The sequence below is a fragment of the Cavia porcellus genome, unplaced genomic scaffold (genome assembly GCF_034190915.1).
Source record: "Cavia porcellus strain 051 isolate PalLab524CR breed Dunkin Hartley unplaced genomic scaffold, mCavPor4.1 scaffold_15, whole genome shotgun sequence".
In the NCBI taxonomy this organism is placed as follows: domain Eukaryota; kingdom Metazoa; phylum Chordata; class Mammalia; order Rodentia; family Caviidae; genus Cavia; species Cavia porcellus.
Genome location: NW_026947498.1, coordinates 69,796,867 through 69,818,826, shown reverse-complemented (window position 1 = coordinate 69,818,826; position 21,960 = coordinate 69,796,867). Strand labels below are relative to the sequence as shown.

General features: G+C 52.6%; 1 protein-coding gene across 1 annotated transcript in view; it reads left to right on the top strand.

Moving 5' to 3' along the window:
• The first annotated feature begins 869 nt into the window (after positions 1 to 869).
• The window catches only part of Adcy5 (adenylate cyclase 5), a 136,148-nt gene continuing 115,057 nt past the window's right edge, over positions 870 to 21,960 (top strand). Inside the window, exon 1 of the mRNA XM_023562600.2 lies at positions 870 to 2,544. Coding sequence (XP_023418368.2) covers positions 1,426 to 2,544 — 1,119 coding nt within the window. The 5' untranslated portion in view covers positions 870 to 1,425. The remainder of the gene's footprint in view (positions 2,545 to 21,960) is intronic.

The following is a 21,960-nucleotide window of genomic DNA, read 5'->3' as shown; positions in this document are numbered from 1 at the left end:
TCCGGGAGGGGGCGCGGCGCGGCGAGCGTATTAGGTGAGCGAAGGAAGCGGGGGTCCCCGCGCCCCCGGGCCGGCCGACAATGCCCGCGCGGCGCCGAGGCTGGGGCCGCGGCCGGGCCGAGGGCGGAGGCGGCCGCGCGGCGCTGTGAGCGGAGCCCGAGCGGCGCGGGGGGCGGGGAGGCGGCGGGAGGGGGGATGCGGAGGGCGCTCCGGCGGCGGCGGCGAGCGGGCGAGCAGGGAGGAGCGGCGCGAGCGGCCGGAGCGCGCAGGGCCCGAGGCGTGCATGGCGCGCCCGGAGCCGGGCTCCCGCGGGCCCCCCCGGAGCGCCCTCGGGGCGCCGCGGCTTCTCGGCGGGCAGATGTCGGCGGGCTGCTTCTGATCGCCGGCGCTGCATCGCTGGACGCCGTGCTCCGCCAGAGGAGCCCGCCTGCGTGCGGCGGCGCTGCACCGGATCCCGCCCTCCGCTCGGTCGCGGTGGGCCTGCAGCCGGCGGCGAGGAGCTCGGGGTTCGCGGAGCCAGCGCGACAGCGCCGGGAGCAGCGGGTGCAGGCCAGTCCCGCTCAGCTCGGGGACGAGGGGGAGGCGACAGGAGAAGGGCCGCACCGCGGGAGCCGGTGCTCGCCCCCGCCCCCTGCGCGGACGGACGCGCCGAAAGCCGGGCTAGGCTTCCGCGGGGGCCCCGCTCTCACTCTCGCGGCGGGAGGTGGGGGATGCGGGCGACAGCCCCCCCGGACTCCAGGACCCTCCCCCCCAGGGCTGGGGCGCTATCGCTCCGCCTGCCGCCCCCTCCCCCGTCCTCTCCACCCCCCCTTGCACCTCCCCACCCCTCGTAAGAAAATAATGCTGGCAGGCGCCCGCACCTCCCAGTCCTTCCCAGTGCTCCGCGAGAAGAGGGCACGCGAAGCTCCTCCGCGCCAGGACCCCCGCCGAGCCGCCACCTCGCCCGGAGGACAGCCGCGGAGCCTCGCCTAGGCGGCATCTGCGAGCGCCGCGCCTGGGCTCTGCCAGCTCCGGGGAGGCGCCGCCCGCAAGGACACCTCTCCGTCCCGCCTAGTCCTCAACTCCGGCCCCTGTCGAGCTCGACGCGAGCCAGGAGTCCCGACGTCCCTCCGTGCGCGGCGCAGCAGCCGGAGCTGTCCTCGCTGCCCCAGCGAGGAGCCAACTCCATCTCGGACCTGCGACTCTTAACTCGGACTCTCAGCCGCCGCGCACCTCGGGAGTGCGCTCGCCGCCCCGCCGTCGTCCCGCTGTCCTCTCCCACCGCTCAGGACGGGGGTGCCAAGATGCCCAGCTGCCGCACAAGGTCCCGGGCCGCCCCCGACGTGTGACCCCAGCCTGGTCCCCCTGCTCGGCCGGCCGCCCTCTCCTTGGAGACCCCCTGATCGGCTCCTGGGGGAGGAGGAAGAAGACGAGGCCGAAGGGGGCATGTCCGGCTCCAAGAGCGTGAGTCCCCCGGGCTACGCGGCGCAGACCGCCGCGGCACCGGCCCCCCGGGGGGGTCCCGAGCACCGCTCCGCATGGGGCGAGGCGGATTCCCGAGCCAACGGCTACCCCCACGCCCCCGGGGGCTCTGTCCGCGGGTCCACCAAGAAACCCGGAGGGGCGGCCACCCCGCAGCGGCAGCAGCGCCTCGCTGGCCGCTGGCGCGGGGACGACGACGACGACGCCCCGCTTAGAGGCGACGACCCCTTGGCCGGGGGCTTCGACTTCAGCTTCCGCTCCAAGTCCGCCTGGCAGGAGCGCGGCGGCGAGGACTGCGGTCGCGGCAGCCGGAGGCAGCGGCGGGGCGCGGCCGGCGGGGGCAGCACCCGGGCGCCCCCTGCGGGCGGCGGCGGCGGCGCGGCGGCCGCGGCGGGCGGGACGGAGGTGCGCCCCCGCTCGGTGGAGCTGGGCCTGGAGGAGCGACGGGGCAAGGGCCGCGCGGCCGACGAGTTGGAGGCCGGCGCCGTCGAGGACGGCGAGGGGTCCGGGGATGGCGGTAGCTCGGCAGGCTCGAGCTCCGGGCCTGGCGCGGTGCTGTCGCTGGGCGCCTGCTGCCTGGCTTTGCTGCAGATATTCCGCTCCAAGAAGTTCCCATCGGACAAGCTGGAGCGGTTGTACCAGCGCTACTTCTTCCGCCTGAACCAGAGCAGTCTCACCATGCTGATGGCCGTGCTAGTGCTCGTGTGCCTCGTTATGCTGGCCTTCCACGCGGCGCGGCCCCCGCTCCAGCTGCCTTACCTGGGCGTGCTGGCCGCCGCCGTGGGTGTGATCCTTGTCATGGCCGTGCTCTGCAACCGCGCTGCCTTCCACCAGGACCACATGGGCCTGGCCTGCTACGCGCTCATCGCTGTGGTGCTGGTCGTCCAGGTCGTGGGTCTGCTGATGCCGCAGCCGCGTAGCGCCTCGGAGGGCATCTGGTGGACCGTGTTTTTCATCTACACCATATACACGCTGCTGCCCGTCCGCATGCGGGCTGCGGTGCTTAGCGGGGTGCTCCTGTCTGCGCTCCACCTGGCTATCGCCCTGCGCACCAATGCCCAGGACCAGTTCCTGCTCAAACAGGTAGGGGCCCTCTTGGCCACGGGAACTGGGTTGTGGGGCAGGTGGGTCTCGCCTGATATCAGAGAAAGGCATCTCACCCTCACACAGGCTGGCTTCTTGATTTCTCTTGCCCCAGAGCTGCTATTTACAGGAGTATGTTTGTGTTTGTCGTATTATTTGTAATGTCGCAGGCCTGGTAGACAACACGTTCTAAACTGTAGCCATCACTGGAGATCCTGGTGAGAAAGAAATGTTGGAGAAAATTACATGTAGAAGTTCCCATCTTTCCCACAGCTTCTGCCCCTAAGTAGGAAGGCCTCAAACCAAACTGGCCACCCAGTCCTGAGTGTCAGGACTGATTTGTTCATAGTGACTTGGGTAAAGGACTGGGATAGAGAGACCATGGGCACCGCTAGCCTAGTGGTTTTTTTTTTTTTTTTTTTTTTTGTCATTTTCCTTTTTAGCGGTACCAGGAATCGTACTCAGGACTGCCTGCTTGCAAGGCAGGCTCTTATGCCGCTGAGCTAAATCCCCAGCCCCCTGGCCTAGTCTTAAGGAGATAAAATAGTACCTGTCTCCTGCTGGTTTGTTTTGGTTACAGCTATGACCCGGAAGAAGGAGTAACAAATTTGTTTTGCATACTAAAATGCCCTGAGCCAACAAGCTGCAGTCAGGAAAGGTGGGAGGAAGTGGCAGAGCTGTGTGGTGGTGGACCCATGCCTGGCCTGGGCAGGAAGCTTGGTGCTGGGGTATCGTGATCCTTTTTAGTGGGTGCTCCTGGTCATGGCTGGTGGTAGGGGCTTTTTATCACCACTAGGACTTGCTGGGCAAACCTGGAACTGTGAGTCAGGAAGAAGATGAAACTTCTGCCTAGTTAGTGATGATTGCATGCCTCTGGACGGTGGAATGCTTACCATCCCGACTTTTGGGTGAGGCGGCCTTTGTGACATCCACACTTGCTCCGTTAGCATCCTGTTGTCTGTCCCAACACATGGCCCATGCTGACTGAGCTTGCTGGTTTTCATGCTGCTCCACGGAGAGAGGCCAAGTTTGCTTTGAGCGAGCATCTTGACGGAGGAAGACCCCACTGTACACTCCAGCACTCTCTCAATGCTGACATGTAGCATTCCAGTGTCCCTACCTTCCTTCTGCCCTCTTCTGCTGCCTTCCCCAGACTTTGGTCTTGTTGGGGAACCTCTGTGACCGTCGGTTTCCTGGAGGCATACTCCTTTATAGAGAATAGCACTGGTGTGGACTTCAGAGTGCTGGGTCCTTGCTGAACCTTCAGCATTCATGGAACCTCTCTGGGAAAGAGGACTGATTATGCCCCGTCCACTCTTACATTCCTACCAAACCACAATCCTGCAAAGAACCTTCTTTCCGGCCACACAGGGCTCTTTCTCTTCTCTTCTGCATGATTACCTGAGACAGCCTGGGGCACTTACCCTCCAGTGTCCCTTGGTTTTGCTTCCTAGGCAGTGAGTAGAACCACACTGGCTTCAGGAAACCTCGGGTACTGGTGTTCTCTCTCCTCTCTCTCCCTTGCCTAGCATACTGCAGAACGCTTCGTAGTGATTTAATGAGTACTTGCCAGGTTGGTTAGGGCCCAGTAAGTGGAGTAGGTGGAACTGTGATGTTAAGTTAAAGTTTTTCTGAATTAGGATAAAAAGAAAATAATTTTTAAGGACTGTTAGATATTAGCTTTGAATTTAGGAGAATCTTTTGAGGGGTAGTGGTTTGAAAAAGTGACTACTCTTAGTAGCGTTTCTGGAGGCTCTAACTCTTTCTGCCTGAAAGCTTAAGTGCTCAGCTTGCTGGTGTCTCTAGCGAGTGTGCCTGCCTTGCCTGGGTGCAGGTTTTCTGCAGAGGGAAGCAGATGCCATCAGTGTGGAAGAGCAGAGATTTCCAAGGTAGTTCAGGCTGTTTTTCTAAACCAGCTTGGCACACAGGGTCTGATTATAGCCATCAGCAATCTTGGACCTCCGATTTCAGGAGATTAGCATCAGATTCCAGAAAAGGGGTTCGGAGTTTGGGTGCTGCAATTCCATTTTAGCGTGAAAATGTCATTGCAGTAGTGTCTGTCTGACTTCCCCTCAGGCTCTCTAGGCAAAGCCCTCTCCATCTCCTCTCCACTCCATGCTTCTTTTACCCATTGTGATCTCTAGACTTTTCTTTGGCTGTGGGATTTTGGGTGGATTTACACTCAACTTTTCACGGTCTGCTCTGAGCTCAGCAGAGGTGGTTAGGAATGGTCTAAGATGAAAGAATGTAAACATTCTTTCTATGTGGCTTCAGCAAAAACTGTATCTCTTTTTTTGTTTGGACTTGATTTGCTTCTCTGTGTATGAGTGATACAAAATTTGTCCTGCTTGAGCAAAGTGTGCTGGGTGGTCCAGGAATCTCAATGATACAGCCCAGCCTTAAATTCTGCCTTGGGTTAGGCCAGAGTAGCTGGTATTTGGTGTGATTGAGGGAGGATGCTTTTTGTTGTTTTGTTTTGTTTTTCACATGAAGACACCTGCCCAGGGAAAGGATAGCAGAGAGCGATTTCTAGTATTGAGGCTTTGAGACTTACCCGTGGCACGTGGGAGGCCCTGAGTAAACGGTCTGGGCGTTTCTTCACTTCTCACAAGGCCAGCCTTGTGCACCCACCCAGAGCCCAGGTCCTCCACATATCATTATTGACCTGTGCATCTTGTTTTTCCCTAGCCTCTTTCATGCTTGGGCTCTGTCCTTGGCAAAGAACACGTGCTGTCTTAACTGGTTGCTTGTCACTCATCAGGCGAGTAGGGGCCAAGTGCAGCAGCCTCTGTGGAAGGGAGCTTCTTCCTTCCCTGTCTGTACCTCCAGCTCTGGTCGTTCCCTGGATTCGTCGCCCTCCTCTTCTGCCCTTTCCCTCTCCTTGCCCGTGCCTTTCCGCTGACCTTTCCTTTCGGTGCCTCCTCCCCCAGGCCCCTGTCGCTGTCTGCCCACCTCTCCTGTCCCAGCCTTCCAGCGTGTCCCTCCTTCTCCTCTCTTGCTCCCCGTTCGTGGCCTCTCTGCCTTCCGCGCTCTTGTCTTGCTGTTGTCTCCTCATGTGCTCACTGGGGTACAGTAGGAGCGTCATGGGGTTGCTTTTTCCTCCTCTTTTGCCTGTCAGAAGTCCCTCTGCTACACCCATACCATAAATAACACCGGAGCATCTGCCAAACACATTCCTCACTTGTGTTAATAGGCTGCAATGATGCCGGAGCCTGTTGCCATGGCAATCTCATTTTTGTTTGACTGTATCCCACTCTGCTACATAAAGCCTCTGTGCGCTCACTCACAAACAACCATGCTCCCACAACCACGCTCCAGTGTGAAGGTGTCAAAGATTATCTCAGAGACAGTGTCTTTATTCCTATGGGGTGGGGCGGTCATTTGAGCTCAAGGAGACTAGTTACACCCCACAGTGTTACTCCAAGCGGTGAAAATGGATGGAAGAGTGCTTTGAAAAGTGGAGTCCTCTTCAAATGTGCGGGATTATTATTATGTAGCCACACTGAACCTGCTTGATGTGAATTCCAGCTCCCCCCACCCCTGGGAGATAGCGGTGTGTCCCATCTCTGTTCCACTCCTTCTGCCCCCTCCCCCTTGGGGAGAAGCTCAGTGACTTCCTGCATCTCTTCCATTGTGCCTATTTGAACCCACGACTGTCAGCGGTTGTGTTGTTCCAGCAATCAGAATGGCACAGGCACTGTGTGGGTGATGTTCTGCGACTGTGAGCATGTGTGAGTGTCTGTGATGAGAGACAAGGGATGCATGGGGTGGGGATGTGGACCAAGAATTGACCACTATGGCTGCCGAGGGGCACATGCATGCGTGTGTTTGTGTGTGTGTGCACACGCACGCACGTGTGCACGCGCACGGGGCACCTGTGCTTGTCTGTCTATCTGTCTGGCCCAGGTAAAGGAACTGGCTACAGAAAGAAGCCTTTGTTTAACTTTGAGATCCTCACAGCTCTGTCCTCTTTGTTCTTGGCTGGTACCTGGTTTCCTAGGGCCACTGCCCTTTTAGATTTGGTGGCTCTTCTGATCTTGCCCTCTGCCTCCTGAGGGCAGCACTCTAGGTGAACTTGCCCCCCTTTCCATAGTGAGGCTGGGGCTGGACTGGAGCAGTCAGTTCCCCTGACCCCCACAGAGCCCACTCTTTCCTTTCAAAAACCTTTCCTGCTGCCCATCGGCTTAATAGCCCTGGAGGACTATACTGAAGAGCCACCTCTCGTGCTGGAAAAGGGCCTCGAGGCCTGTCTGTGGATCACCAAGGCTGTCCACTGTGTACTGCTGAGTGGCATAGAGGAGGACTCCAATTACTTCCCGTTATCTGCATTTCTAGACAGGAGAAACTTGGCCCCAAGTCTCCTCTAGCAACAGCAGCAGTCTGGTGTGGGGTTGGCTTTGAATTTGGAGCTGGGAGGAGGGTATGCTCTTCCTGCTCCAGGCTGATTATTCTTACCAGTTATATGTATTAATTTTTTTGAAACAGGATCTTGCTGTAAAGTTCAGACTGGCTTTGACCTCACTATGTAGCCTAGGCTGCCCTCGAACTCATGGCAATCCTTTTGCCTCAGCCTCCTGAGTGCTGGGATTATAGGCATGCACCAGTGCCTGGCAATATGTGCCGATTGTCTGGATTATATTGCCTCTTTCTTAAGGTGCTAAGAGGAGCTGCACGGGGGAAGCAGAAGTGACTTCCAGCAAGAGTTCTAGCAGGGCTTCAGGATGGGGGGTTAGCCAGGTGCCTTGATCTGTGTGGGGAGGACTTCAAGAATGGTGGAGACTCAGCCTAGGAGCAGACTGCATAGCTGATGTATTTGTGGCAGTGTTCACTGTTAATAATTCAATCTAAGTTTTGATCTGTGAGTGAGAGTATAAGGTCTGTGTGCTGTGGAATGCAGAACAGCGTGCTCATGTTTGTCTGTGGAGGATACACAGATGATATGTTAAAGCCCATCATGGAAACTTGCCCAGCCTCACAGAAGCTTTAAAGGTCAGTGTAAGAATCTTGGACAGAAGTTTGAGTCCCTGTGTCAGAGGGTAGAGCTGGCAATAGAGCATGGCTGTGGCTCTATCTTGGGCCAGATCATCTCCTCTCCTGGGAGGTGTGAAAGGGACTGTCATTCTGTGCCAGCCAGAAGAAGGAGGAGGACACTCCAGAGAGCCTGTCTTGGTTGTGCCAATCTCTGGCTGGGTGGCTTCTGATCCAGGGTTGCCTGCTTGGTGGGTCCCTTGGCTAACTTTATTCATTTTGTGGCAGTTCCAACTTGTAGTCATTTACTTCCCAGGGGTGTAGCCTGTGTTAGGAATGGAAAGTTTTGCTCCAGGGGCTCCGACATCCCTGTTCCCATAAATCCTTTGGGTTCAGTTACATAAGCCATGTTCCAGCACCTTCTCTCCTCCATGCTGATCGGATGGGGGCGGCTGACTTGTGGAGAGCAGACCAGCATTCGCTTTCTCTCCCAGACACAACGCTTCATGGGGACACGGTGGAAAACCTACTTTTTTTCCTTCTCAATGTCCACATGTAAGATGGGGGAGATCTTTCCGTAGCATTGTGGGAAAAATCTGGAGTTTTCCAATTAATAGACAGTGAGCTTAAGGTGAGCCTGAAATTTGGGGCGCCTCTTGGAAAAGTCACCTTAGTTCAGCTTATAAGTGTATCTACCATATTGGAAGGAGGGGCCCTCACCTGAGATCAGCTGTGTGATTCTAGAATTCAGAGGAAGGTACAGTTTGGTAAGAGGCTAAAAACCTAGACTTTTCACAGAACATCTGAGAGAATATATTCAGCTGGGAGAAGAGCAGATAGTAGCAGATGAGAAAACTTAACAAAGGGGACAAGGGATTAGAGCTGGAGTCCAGGTTGTCAGACATTAGCGGAGGGCTGAAGTTATTTTTAGTCACCCCAAAGGGTAGATTTGGGGCCAGTGAGTGAAGACAATAAGTGCATTTTTGCTTCAGGTGGGAGATACCTTCTTAGTTACTGGATTTGTGGCCACCAAGCCAAAAGTCTCTTGGGCTGGCTGGCCTGTGGCCAGTTCTGGTGCCTCAGTGGAAGTTTGGATGAGTGATTACATTATTGATTCCTAACCTTGTATCACTGTAATCACCTCGGAAATATCTGAAAAATGCAGACTCTCGGTCCCCAGGAGGACAGTGCAGCTTCTTGGTGAGGTTCAGGAATCACTGTTTGTGTGTGCAAGGGCATTGGCCCTGGGACTTTGAGCTTGTTAGGTACATGCTCTACCATGGAGCTGTATCCTTAGCCTGAAACAGCTTTTAAACAGCGTGGATCTGGTTTTCAAAGCTCTCTGGATGGTCTTGATGATCCACTCTTGAGCTTGAGGCCCTTGGCCATGATGATGACTCAGGTCATAGTTAACTCTGGTGTCCTGTGGTTCTGGGTCTTCAAGTCTCATCCTCTCTGCTGTCCTCTTGACCCTCTCTTCTCGGTCTGTTAGTCAGTTTAAACATTTTTTTTTTTGGAGTAACTGGAGATTGAACCCAGGGCTTACTTACTGAATTTCCTCCACAGCCCTTTTTACATTTTTTATTTTGAGAATGTCTTTCTAAGTTGGTCAAGTGAGAATGAAACTTGTGATCCTCTGCCTTAGCCTGCCACCTGTTAGGATTACATGCATACACCACCATGCCCAGCTATTAGTCAGCTTTTCATAACTCTGACAAAATACCTGAGGTAGCAGACCTTATAAAGAGGAAACATTTATCTGGCTCAGATTTATAGAAGTTCAAGGGCACAGTGCACGCACTGGCTCCTTTCTAGTGAGGGTTAATCACATCATGGTGGACAGCAATGACAGAAGCCTGCATAGAAGTGGTCACATCGTGAACGAGGAGCAGAGAGAGCCGAATGAAGCCAACTGTGTCTTTTTAGCTTCTTACAATAACCCTTTTCTGAGAACTACTTTGGAGCTATCTGAGAGCTGCCGAGGGGTCACATGAGAAGTGACCCAGGACCTGGCTAGGTCCTATCAGTGCCGCAGGTTAGGGGTGTGCAAACCTTTAGTCTCAGTGAACTCCAGAGGGGAACAAACCATATTCAAACCACAGGGCCCAGCCTCTGCTTAAAGGAACAAAACCCCTGGGTTGCTGGGCGGTTCTGGTACACAGACATAGATCTCAACCATGTTTGGGAGATGGTGGTGAATGAGGATGGGAGGCCAAGCCCTGGACCTGAGTTCCCTCTCACCTTTCTCACTGATCCAGTACCTCTTCCTGTTGGAGGCAAAGCCATCTGGCACATTATCATGGAGCAGGGACAGTGTCAAAGGGGAGCCAGGCTGGACTCTGGGCTTACGCCTTCATTTGCCTCCTAGGTGGGTGTGAAAACTACCTAGGAGACGCCAGGCATGGATGAGGTAGGATGGAGAGGTAGGATGGAGAGAGGTCGGCATGGAGGAGCAGGGCAGGAGTCAGGGAGGAGTGAGGGAGGCAGGAGAGGCTGTGAAGTGGGAGAAGGACTTCGGGAAAGGGAGAGGACAGGAGCTGGGAGGGACTTGGAAGTGGGGGTGGGGATGCCTCTGGCAACAATGGGATGTGGTCACAAGAAAGGGACAGACAAACAAAACAGGAGGAGACAGTGGAGGCTTTATTCTCCCTCAGGCAGGCCAGCCTCCTGTGTTAGAGTGCAACTGTGACATCCTCAGCCCCATCCTCTTGCTCTGGGGAATTTGCTGCTGCCGCTTGTGGCTGTGAGGACTCCTGACAGCCCTCACACTTTGAGGGCCCTGGTCCCCACTTCCCTTAGAGACTCCCTGGGATTTATCACAGAGTTCACTGTAGTCCCACTCTGCTCCGGGAAGTGGTCCTGAGGGGTCCAGTGCCCATTCCATCGGCATTCGGCACACAGTAGGTGCACAGCGAGGGTCTGAGTAAATGAAGGGATGAATGACTGGGGTGGTGGTGAGCGGCTGCCTGCACGCAGACTCCGGGCTGTGCCGAAGTGCTAGACCAACACCTCCACAGAAGGAAGTGCCGAGGCTCTGCTGGGAAGCCTGTTTTGGTGGGTTGTAATCCTAGACTGAGAGCAGGGCGTCCAAAACTCTCCTGCTGCAGTTTCAGATGTGGGCCTGAGGCACGAAGAGCTGTTGCCTGGCACTGCTGGTGCGGAGCCACTTCACAGATTTGAAATCCTTCTCTCCATTCATTCTGATCACCGAAGGTTATCTGGTGCCCGTGGTGTCCATGTGTGCTCCCCTGAGCAGCTGCACAGTTTGCCTGGTTGGAGCACATTGCATCCCACTTGCCGAGGACTGCTTTAACTCGGTCAGAGATTTATTTGACCCAGTACAGTCTGTGCCATACACCAAAGAAACGCAGTCAGCCTTCCCTGTCTTCAGGTTCTGCATCTATGGATTCAGCTACTGTACATGAAAAATCCTAAAAAAAATTGTGTCTGTGCCGAATGGGTGCAGATTTCTTTTTTTGTATCATTATTCCCTAAGCAATGCAGTACAACAACCAAATACACAGCATTTACAATGGATGAGCTAATAATGCACGTAATTTAGAGATGGCGTAAGACGCAGGAAGGTGTATGTAAGTTATGTGCAAATATTGTGCTATTTTATATCTTTACAAGGGACCTGCTGATTCTGGTATCCAAGGATGCCCTGGGATCAATTCTCCCTGGTTACTAAGGGACAATCTCTGGAATTCTTGGGCTTTAAGACTTGTAATGTTAATATGCATAAAAAGTTGCCAAAAGGCGACTTTTAGAAGCCTTTGTCAAACATATTGACCCCAGACCGTTTTTCAGGAACTCATTGGGGCAGAGGTCACTGGCGTTTGGTGCAGCACACCTCATTACTCACTGGGGTCCCTCCAGGTCCAGCTCTGCGTCTCTGGGTGGGCCTACAAGAGGACCGTAGGTGAGGATATTCACTAGGCTGGCTCTCCTCCAGCAGGAAGGAGACTGCCCAGGCTGCATTGGCTGGCTGCCTGTCTTCAGTCTCATTCTCCATCTGGGTCAGAAATCCTTTATAAAATAAAGTGACGGGGCTGGGAGGGACCAGGGAAATGCCTCTTTGTCTAGCTTCTCTCTTTTTCTCTTGTCTGTCTGTCTCTCTCTTCTCCCCCACTCCCCTCCATCATTTCCCGCCCCGCCAGCCCAGGCCTCACCTGTGCTAGCAGATGTTCTAACGCTGTGTTACTACCCAGCCCTTTTTATTTCATTTTGAGAGAGTCTTTCTAAGTTGTCCATGCTGACCTCTAGCTTGTTCCTTGGCTGCCTGAGTAGTGGGATTATATGCGTGCTGCTTAGGTTCAGTTTCTTTTAGGGATTTTCTGTTGACACTGACTTTGGAGCAGGTTGGGCTTCTGTAAAATCACCCTTTGGGGCTTTGGGCTCTGTAGAATGTCTTTCTAGAACTTCTGTTCTGGGTACTGACTGTGTGGTTGCCACTGGGGAAGCGGCACCAGGACATTCCAATCAGCCTTCCTTCCTTTCCTGTTCCCACCTCCAAAAGAGGTCTCCCGTAAAGAGACTAATTGTGAACAGTGAGTGTATGTGGAGTCTTTCCTGCATACTTGACACTAGGTGAAGCTCTTACCTGGCCGAGCTTGTTTACTCTTGTTATCAACCTAGTGAGGAAGACATTTATCCTGATTACATCACTGCAGAATCTGGAATAAGCGAACATAAGTAACTTCCTCGAGCTCAAGTAGCAAGCTGTAACAGGTGGATCAGCCCTCCCTGCAGCCTCTGGGCAGGTTCCCTGGGCTCCTGTCTGCCAGACTTTGAGCTCTCAGAGCGGTTGAGGGCTTTCTTTGGCCCTCAGCCCTGGGGCCTGTTGTTAGGACAGGTTGTAAGTCGTGAGTGCTCTTCACTGGCTGCGGGGGTGCTGGTGAATGAGTCCCCCAGCTCCCTTGCTCCTCAGGGTAGTAGGGGCCTAATTCTGGTGCTTGTGTCCTGCACTTGCCACCACAGGGCTCTGGAAGGATTAAGCTCCAGTTGGTCACAGTGGTAACAGCCTGATGGAATCCCCCCTCTTTTTTTTTTTTTTTTTTTAGAATCCCCCCTCTTGATTTTCTTTCCTACCTGCCCCAATTCATTAGTCTTCTTCTAGCACTTCCTGGGTCACCTCCCAGATAAACAACCCCTCCTGGAGTCCTTGTGTCTGGGTCCTTTTTAGAGAAATCCAAACACAGTGGAGGAACCAGAATTCTAACCCCAACTTGATCTGAACGCTGGTGGGCGGGGTGGGGTGCTTACTGGGGCCAAAAGGGGTCAGGTATGGAACTCTATTTGTCTTGTCCCCTTTCTTCTCTTTGATAACGTATTTATCATTAGTATTTTGGTTGTTAGACTACAAAATGATGTGAAACAAAAAAAAATTTAATGACATATATTTAAAAAATTGTTACTTTTTAAAAATGTGTGTCTTGAGGATTTAGCTCAGTGGCATAAGCACCTGCCTTGCAAGCATGTGGTCATGAGTTCGATCCCTGGTACCGATAAAAAAATAAAAACAAAAAAAATTTTTTAAAAATGTATGTCTTTCTTTATTCTTTTTTTATTGGCACTGACCAGTGTTCATGTTCCTTTTTTTCTTTTTTCTTTTTTTTTCTTTGCAGTGCTGAGGACACAACCTAGGACTCTCACGTTCTAGGCAAGTTCTCTATTACTGAGCAGGGGTCTCTTGGCCCCCTGACATCAGGTTTCTAAGTTACTGTTATAAGACAGTGATGGACCTTCTGCCTTATTTAAAAAAAAAAAAAAGTTTTCTTAGGATAAGACCCTTGACTTGGGGCATTTTTGCTATCATGCAGGTCTGAAAGAAGTTTTGTGTTGGCATGAGCACCTGCTGGCTTTTTGGCCAGCTGTGACATCATTTGGTCAGTGGAGGACTCAGCAAGTAGTTTCCTGGAGTCTGCAGGAACCTCACCTTCTAAGGTGGTACTTGCACTTGATTCTCTCAGTTGACAGCCAGCTGACTGTGATGAATTTGTGCCAGCCACCTCTCACAGACAGCTGCTGAAATCCAGTTCAGTTTGGCTCAGTGCATGTTTAGTAAGCTCTTCCTCTGTGTGGAATGGCTGGGGACACAGACTCAAGGGAATGATACGTGGCCCTCACCAGGGAGAGGTTTGCCAAGATTGCTTTGAGGTTCCTGTGTCATCTCGTGGGATCCATTAGCTCTTCGTGAAGAGGACTAGGGAGAGGCAGGGCAATGATCAGGATCTTCAGTCTTGGGTGCACCTCTGAATCCCTTGGTGGGCTTTAAAAAAATACCTACCCCAGAATTCATCCCAGTCATTTATATTAAACTCTAAGGATGAGACTGGGGGATGTACCCAGCCAGGGTTTTGACTTGGACTTAGACAGTGGCTCAGATCCAAGCCCTATGGCTCAAATATCACTATATCTAATTAGCATTTTATAGGAGACAAAGGACTTTTCCGTGTATGTTTGCATCTTGACACAGCTCCGAAGAGGAGGTGGGTGAAAATGAGCAAACTTGGAGGCTCAGGAGTCAGCCTGGTGTGTGTGATCAGGGCCAAAGTCACTCCTTAGTTGTCTTTTTCCCCTTAGTCTTCTGTGACGCTAGAGGCCTGACCCAGTGGTCTGTTGTGGGTGGCTACACAAATTTGTGCATGGAGGGTGCTGTCAGTGGGAGGCCTGGGTGGGTAAGTTTTGGAGAGGCTGCCTGAGCTGCTGCAGCCGCCAGCGAGGTGTGGTATGTACACATCTGAATCCGGTGGGGCTCCACCTCTTGGTGTCTTTAGAAGCAGAGGAAGGCACAGCGGCTCTCAGGCCCTTCTCAGTGTGATTTTGGAATGTGTGGCTTTTGTTTACAGTATCCTTTCCTCTCTCGTGGTGTCTGGCGAAGATGGGCACTCAGAGGCAATTGGCTTTTCCAGGCCTCCAGGGGGCTGTGCCGAAAGGTTCAAGGGCAGCTGTGAAAGCTCCTGAGTGCTTGTGTGGATGATGAGTTTCGGGAAGGGGACCCAGAAGAGGGGTCAAAGTGATGCTCAGTTGCTTAGCTTTGGGTGGTTCATCTTCTGGTGGTGTTAGGGTGACATCAGGACTGCCTCTCGGGATAGCCCTGGGATCAGGCCTGTGTCCCTCGCCGAGTGATGTCCAGTGGATATGCAGTTTAGTGCTCACTAGAGTCTTTCTTCTTTCTTTGTTTCTTTTTTTTTTTTTTTTTGGTAGGAAGGATTGAACTCATGACTTTGTCCTTGCCAGACAGTTGCTGTGCCACTGAGCTATATCCCCAGTTCTATAGTGTTTCTTGATGAGTTTAAAGCTCCCAGTACCTAAAAAGTACCCTCAACATCCCTCAACCATGCTTCAAATCTGCCTCTGCCCTTGCTGAGCTTCTCAAAAAATAGTGGAGGAAAAACAAGACGCTTGCTGAACAGATTTCTGGGATTTTATTTCCACACCATCTTTTGAGGGTGGCATCTTTGGTCTCTTAACCTAGTACCCAGTCTTCTTCTGGCCAAATGCCTTTGCCCATGCGCACTTAATCATGTGGCACGGATGGGACCCGGTGTCCCTGACTGGCTCCCAGTAGATAGCGCCAGCCCAGCACCTGGGCTGTGAGGTCTCACACAGAGGCAGAGGAACCAGAACAACACCCCAGGGAGCGAGCTAGGCTGCAGTTGCAGTATGTTACCTGGGGTCTAAGTTTCGAACACGAGATCTCTTCTTTGTTTCTGGAGCTGGGGATTTTTTTTTTTTTGAGATGCTGTGGTTGAATCCAGGGTCTCGCACATGCCAAACAAGCACTCTGGCACTGAGCTCCACACCCAGGCCTGGTTGGTTGTTTTATTTTAGTGAGTTTATGTATCTGGCTGTCTGCAGGTAGGGGGCTTGTCTGTTGTAATGTCCAGATTTTCACCGAATGTCATTGATTCTCAGATACTTTCTTGCCCAGTGCCAGGGGAAAGGTAAGAAGTTCCCATTCTTAGGTTCACACAAGTTCTCACTTGGCAGAGAGGGCTCCTCGTCCTGCTCCCTCCTTGGACCAGCTTTTGTCCTTTCGGGGGGACTGCCTCTCAGTCCCGCTCTTGGAACACATTGCTCTTTGGGCCATGCGCAGTGGTGCATTCGTATAGTCCTAGCACTCTGTTGGCTGAGGCAAGAGGATTACAAGTTCGTGGTCAACGTGGACTGTATAGTGAGACTCTGTCCCAAACAAACAAACAAACAAACAAACAAGAAAACCGTGGTTTTCATCAGTACCCCTCTCGCTTGGGGACTTTGACTGCTATGTCATGGGACGTCAGTAGGGGCGAAGGTTGTACTGCACCCGTGTGCCTCTCTGTCTGCTCCTTTCTCTGGCTTTTCTTCCCACCCCCTGCCTCATCCCCACTGCTCTCTTTGCAGCTGAAAGCTGGGGGAGAACCTTGAAGCCTTGGCAGAGGGCACGCTCTGGCCATATCGTCAGGACTACCAGGAAGAGCAAAGATCACCACACAAATTCCGAAGGGATGCTTCATTCCTTTTAAAGCAGTTGCGCAGAGAGCAGTCCTGCAGCACATGCCCTCTTCCTTATTGTGTGGCCAGGCCTTGGAGTGGGTGGTCTGCTCCCCTGTTCCATTGTGAACGCCTGGGGTTGGGTTGAGACACACTGTCCCAGGGGGTTAACCTCAAGGAACCTGCAGGAGCTTAACATGCCAGAGGGAAAGCTCATCCGGGAGTGTTTACCAAATGCCAGTCAGTGTCAGAGCCCAGCCGGAGTGGCCAGGCATCAGCCTTTTGTCCTTAGTGCTGGAGATGAAAGCCAGGCCCTCAGACACGCTGAGCATATGCTTGCCTCTGAGCCCCTTCACCCGCCCCGTGTCTGTGTTAGGTGAAGCTGCCGGGGATTCTGGCACACACCGAGATTGACGACTCCTGCCCTGAGCCCGTCCTGGGCAACACAGGGGTCATGTGGATGACACCAAGCCTGATGTATGGCCGTATTGAAAGGCAAGTTGTTTATATCGAAAGGGTTTATTGTGGTGATTCAGTAAAGAGTAATGGCCACTGTAACGACTGCAGGCGTGTAATAGGGGAAGAAAACTTGGTCGGTGGTTGGTGTATAAAATCTTGTCAGGCAAGGCTGTGGTTTGGTATATTTATGTTGCTCTCATCCCCAGCAATTAACCCCAAACGTTGCTCAATAAATGGCTTTAATGTAGTGCTCTGACAATGGCAAGAATATTTTAGAAAGTGACTGCTGCCGGGGTTGGGAGATGGACTCAGCAGAGCCGTGGGTCTCCCTCGGCCTTCCTGCAGGCCCTCGAGCTTCAGGCAGCTGAGGGACGCCGACCAGTCGGTGGCCGTGCTTCCTGCCTCTTTTGTATGTGACACTGAGTGGGAGGATGTGGCCCAAACTTCTGTGGCCCCACTGCCCCCAGCCTTGTTCATTAGTCTTTGTCTCTGTCCCACCAGATACTCGTTAAATATCCACTGGACAGGTGAACACATTCGCTCAGGGTCGCCAGCGGTTAGGCACTGATGTTAGTCTTATTCAGCTCTCCAGCTCAGCCAGAGCGAGGAGTGACACAAGGCCTCTCCACTGCATTTGTTATTAGCATGGACAGCTAACACTAATACAAGCAAGGAGGGAGGTGCCTTTCGGTCCACTCTGAAGAGTCCTTTTGGTCCACTCTGAGATGGGTTTGTTTCCGGCACACTCCAATCAGGGTAAGAAAGATGAAAGATGGGGACCCTCCTGCTGCAGCCTCCGTGCTCTGAGAGGAAGACAAGACACTGCTCGTGTGAGAGTGAGAGGAGAGCACCCCCCACTGAGGCAGGGCAGCAGAACAGGTCCCCAGGGTGGGGCTGCACAAAGGTCATGGTGTCCTTTGGAAGAGGGTTATCTGGGGAGAGTTGATTTTGGAATTTGCTTTATGTTTATTTTTAAAGTGGAATATTTCCCCCACGTGGCTGACAATGGCCTAGAAAACCAATTAGTCACCAGCTGACACCCTGCCCCATGGGGTGTTGTCCCCTAGGCTTGCCTCACCTGCCTTTGGTGCCTTCACTGACAGGTGGGTCCATTGGTGTCATCCTCAGTTTCCATGTGAGGGAGTCCACAGGGCTCTGAGAGCTTGGGGGTGACTGGACAGCCTGCTAGAGGATACAGTGACCTCTGCTGCTAAGGGCAGGTCTGTGAGCAGGTCCTTGTTTGGTTTTGTTGTTTTTTCTGAGACCAAGTCTTAACTGTGTCACCCAGGCTTGCCGTGAACTCCTTGGTTCAAGTGATCCTCCTGCGCCAGCCTCCCAATAGCTGGGACTACAGGCAGGTGCCATCACCCCCAGATCCCTTAATCGTTTGCTCTTTGCTTTTGCTGTTTTCTCGAAGTTCAGAGAAAATCACAACCACTTGCAGCTTAAAATAACAGACGGGATTTTTCTTAAGGGAACTAAAAGATTCGGAATGTCCCAGCCTGGGTCACCTGGAGTGGGAGGTGGGTCTCCGACTGTGTCTTGAGGAGGGAGAACGGAGACGGTTAGGGGTGGGTGGGACCTAAGTCCTGGGCAGCAGTCACTTTCTGAAATATTCTTTCAGTTACTCAGTACTACTTTAAAGCCATTTATTGTGCTGTGTTTGGGGTTAATTGCTTGTGATAAGAGCAGCATAAATATTCCAAGCCACAACCTTCATTGCCTGACAAGATTTTATACACCGACACTGGCCAAGTGCTGGGCCTTGGGGTGCTGAGTGCTGCCACCCCTGCACCTTGTGTTTTGGTGCTGGTGTGGCATGTGGCAGCTTCCCAAGAGGCAAAAGATTTTCCAGAAGCCACAAGCCTGGGCTGGCAGCACAGGTGGCAGTGCTACCACACCTTTGCAACTCGCTGTCCCTGGTCCTGCACACGGTTCCTCCGTGTGGCTCCTCAGGGAGTCGTAGGGGAAGGCTTCACTCTCTGTCCTCGCTGGTCATGGTTACACTTTCTCTGCGTCCTGGAAACTGAGTGCCGGAGCCTTAGCAGGGCTGCCTGGCTGGTAGTGGGGGCAGCTGGGGTGTCTCCTGCCCTGAGAGAGGGTGGTGACTGAGTGTGGGCACCCAGTGGAGAGGCAGCCTCTCGCTCTGGGGTCCCCTCTGGGTTTGGAAGTATCCTAATAACTTGCCAGGTGCGGGGTGGGGAATTTTGGGAATAGCATCTTTGTTCTCATGCATGCATCAGCCTTGCCACTGTCTTTCCCCTTGGGGAGTGCTGGAGGAGACACCAGACACTGACCGAGGGATAGCACAACACTGCCAAGTTCTACCATTTACATCACAGTTCTGAGCCCTTAGATCTTCTGGGAGCCTCATAATCTCCCTATAGGTAGATGTTGTGGTTTGAATGTGTCCCCTGTTGTTCATGGATTAGAAACAGTCCCCAGTGTGAGGTCAGGAGATCACGAAGACTCTGAATATTATCATGGGAGTGGGTTCTGGATAAAAGTATAAACTCTGCTCACATCTGTCTCCTTCCCTCCGGAACCATGAGCCAAATACATTTCTGTTCATTGTAAGACTGTAGTTTTCTGTTAATAAAGTGCAAAATGAACTAAGACAGTATGTATTACCTTTTTTTTTCCAGATAACATTTTATAAGTAAGGCCCTGGAGGCCCAGAGTAGTGTGTGACTTGCTTAAGGTCACAGAGTTAAAGCGGTTCAGCCTGACTCTAATGCTCAGACTCCTAGCCAGGGCTCTGGGAGCTTCCAGACTTGCTTGTGCCAGAATTTCCCAGGAGCTGTATTTAAACGTTTAATTCCAGGGCCACTTTTTGAAGAGTCTGAACCGATAAATCTGGAACAGAGCCCAGGAATCTGCATCTTAGATAGATCCCAGCACCCTCAGATTTGAAGCAGTGCCCTTTACCATACTTCCCTGGTGAAAAAAAGCCCGAGATTGTTTAGGGGCCCTCCCTGGACTGAGGAGGGCCCTGCAGAGAGAGACAGTGGTTTCTGTTGAGTTTTACCAGGAGGCAAGCTTAGAAGGTGGAATGTGATGTCAGCTCGTGTGTGTGTGTGTGTGTGTGTGTGTGTGTGTGTGTGTGTGTGTGTGTTCTACTGTGCTGGAGGATTCTCAGGGGGTAGAGCCCGAGGGCTTTGGAGAAAGCAGGGGAGGGTGTCTGGATTACAGTCTAATCCGGAGGCCAGGGTTAGGAAGTGGCCTGGTAACAGAACATATGTCAACAGCCAGAGGAGGCAGAGGGGTTTTCTGGTGACTGCAGGGGCCCTGAATAGTTCATGAGTATCGGCATAGCAGGCATAAGGAGAGATGGCCCTACCTCAGTTTCCCTATTTGTACAACAAAGGTCAGATGAATTCTGAAGGTACTGCCAGTGTGTGCATTACAAAATACATGGGGGTCAAATAAGAAAGGACTATCAGCTGAGCATGGTGCCGCATGTCTGTAATCCCTGCTCTGTAGGAGGCAGAGTCAGGAGGACTGAAAATTTGAGCTTTGCCTGGGCCATCTGGCTACTTAGTGAGAACCTGTTTCAAAATAAAAAACGTAGCCTAGTGCAAAGACCCTAGGTTAGTTCCCCACTACTGCAATAAAGAAAGAGAAAGAAAGGAAGGGAAAGAGAGAAGAAAGAAGGAAAGAAAGAAAGAAAGAAAGAAAGAAAGAAAGAAAGAAAGAAGGAAAGAGAAAACCATTTTCCAGAAATCTAGGCAGGGTGTCGGGGTAGTGGAGAGGATGCAAAGCTAGGGGCCATCACTCAACCAGACAAACTCTGTCCCCAGACGTTTCTTTCTAGTTTTAGTGTCTCTGTCTGTCACCGATCCTGCACAGTGTCCTGTCTGCTTGAACCTAGGTTGTCCTCTAACAAAATTTCTCATATCTCAGTTGGCTTTGTTTTGTTAATGTCGATTCTCACTGTGCACAGTTACTGGCATTTGAAGTTTGTTGGACTAATTTATTTTTTAAATTTTTATTTATTTATTTTTTTGTCTTTTTCCTTTTTATTGGTACCGGGGATCGAACTCACGACTGCCTGCTTGCAAGGCAGGCGCTTATGCCGCTGAGCTAAATCCCCAGCCCCGGACTAATTTATTTAACAGATACCTATTATACGTTAGGCCTGGGAAACCAAGCCTCAGCAGCGAGCCTGTCAGCAGTGCCTCCTGAGTGATCAGCACTGTCCTGAGCACAGCACATGACTGAGTCAGGTGAACTCACTGAGTCCTCACCTAAGACCCTGTGAGTGGCCACTGGCCGCCGCCGTCACCCCTGTTTTGCCGAAGAGGATGCTGAGACATAGCCTTTGAAGTAACTCATCCTGAATGCACACAAGGAACTGCGCGGCCTGCTGCAGAGTCTGGGCTCTTCCCCATTTCACAGGTCCAGGCAAGAGACGGGCATGCGTGCCCTTGGGGCATGGTGTGGTTCCTGCATTTTAGCAGTAGAGACAAGGGTTGCTGGCTGTGCCAGGGGAGGAGTGGTGTAGCTTGTCTGGTTTCAGGAGGTGAGAAGAGCTTCCCTAAAGAGATGTTCCTAGAGCTCATTTGGAGGATGAGGGGAGGTTCCAGGGGCAGAAATGTTCCCAGCACAGGAGGCAAGAATCTGCTCTCGAGCTTAGAAGGATAGGGAAGTTTGGCACCAAGGTGTGGAGGTAGAGAAGGCTGGGAGGGGACTCATTCCAGTGTGTGGAGCTTTGGAAGTGGTGGGGAGTGTTTAGAAGGCTGCCTGTGAGAGCGTGAGTGCATCTGCCTATGTGCCGGGGAAGGTAGCTCCAGTGTCCCTGTGGGCTTCGGTCCACAGAGGGAGAGCCTGAGGCCCATGGATAGGGAGGCTGGGGGCCAAGCCTGCGGACAGAGGTGGACGCAGGGGACTTGCCTGTTAGCTTCTTTCTGCCTTGGTTACCAATGGGACCAAACCCTTCCCTCATACCCCCCAGCCAGCAGGCGGCCCCCAGCCTCTGGGCATCTAGATATCACTCCCTCCTCAAAGGCCCTTTTTCTTGGATTTTAAATATTCTCTCAAAAGAGGGTGCTGCCTCTACCTGAGGGTCAACATCCAGAGAATCAACATCTCAGCTCCTCCTCCTCCTCCAAAGACCTTGCCCCTCAGCAGGATCCTGCCTCTCCAGCTCCTAGCACCCGAGGGCCCTGGTTACTGACCTCCCCATACATGGGCCTTCCCCAGGAACCTAATGACAAAGTATATTTCACTCTTGTATTTTGCTCTAACTTAGGAGGTTTGATTCCTTCCTTTCTTGTCCCTAGGACTCGATGAATGTGGGTTCTTCAAATGTGTGATATGGTGGAGGGCAGCCATGGAGTCATTCTAAGTTAACTAAAGTTACTTCAGTGTCTATGACTTCTTGTTTTGAAGCAAATGCTTCTCAGACTGAAAATTATCACCATAACAGCTGTTAAAGAGGTGAAGGAGCCCATTGACGAGACAGTATTTCACAGTGTATATGCATCTGGGTAGTTGGAATATCGATGGAAT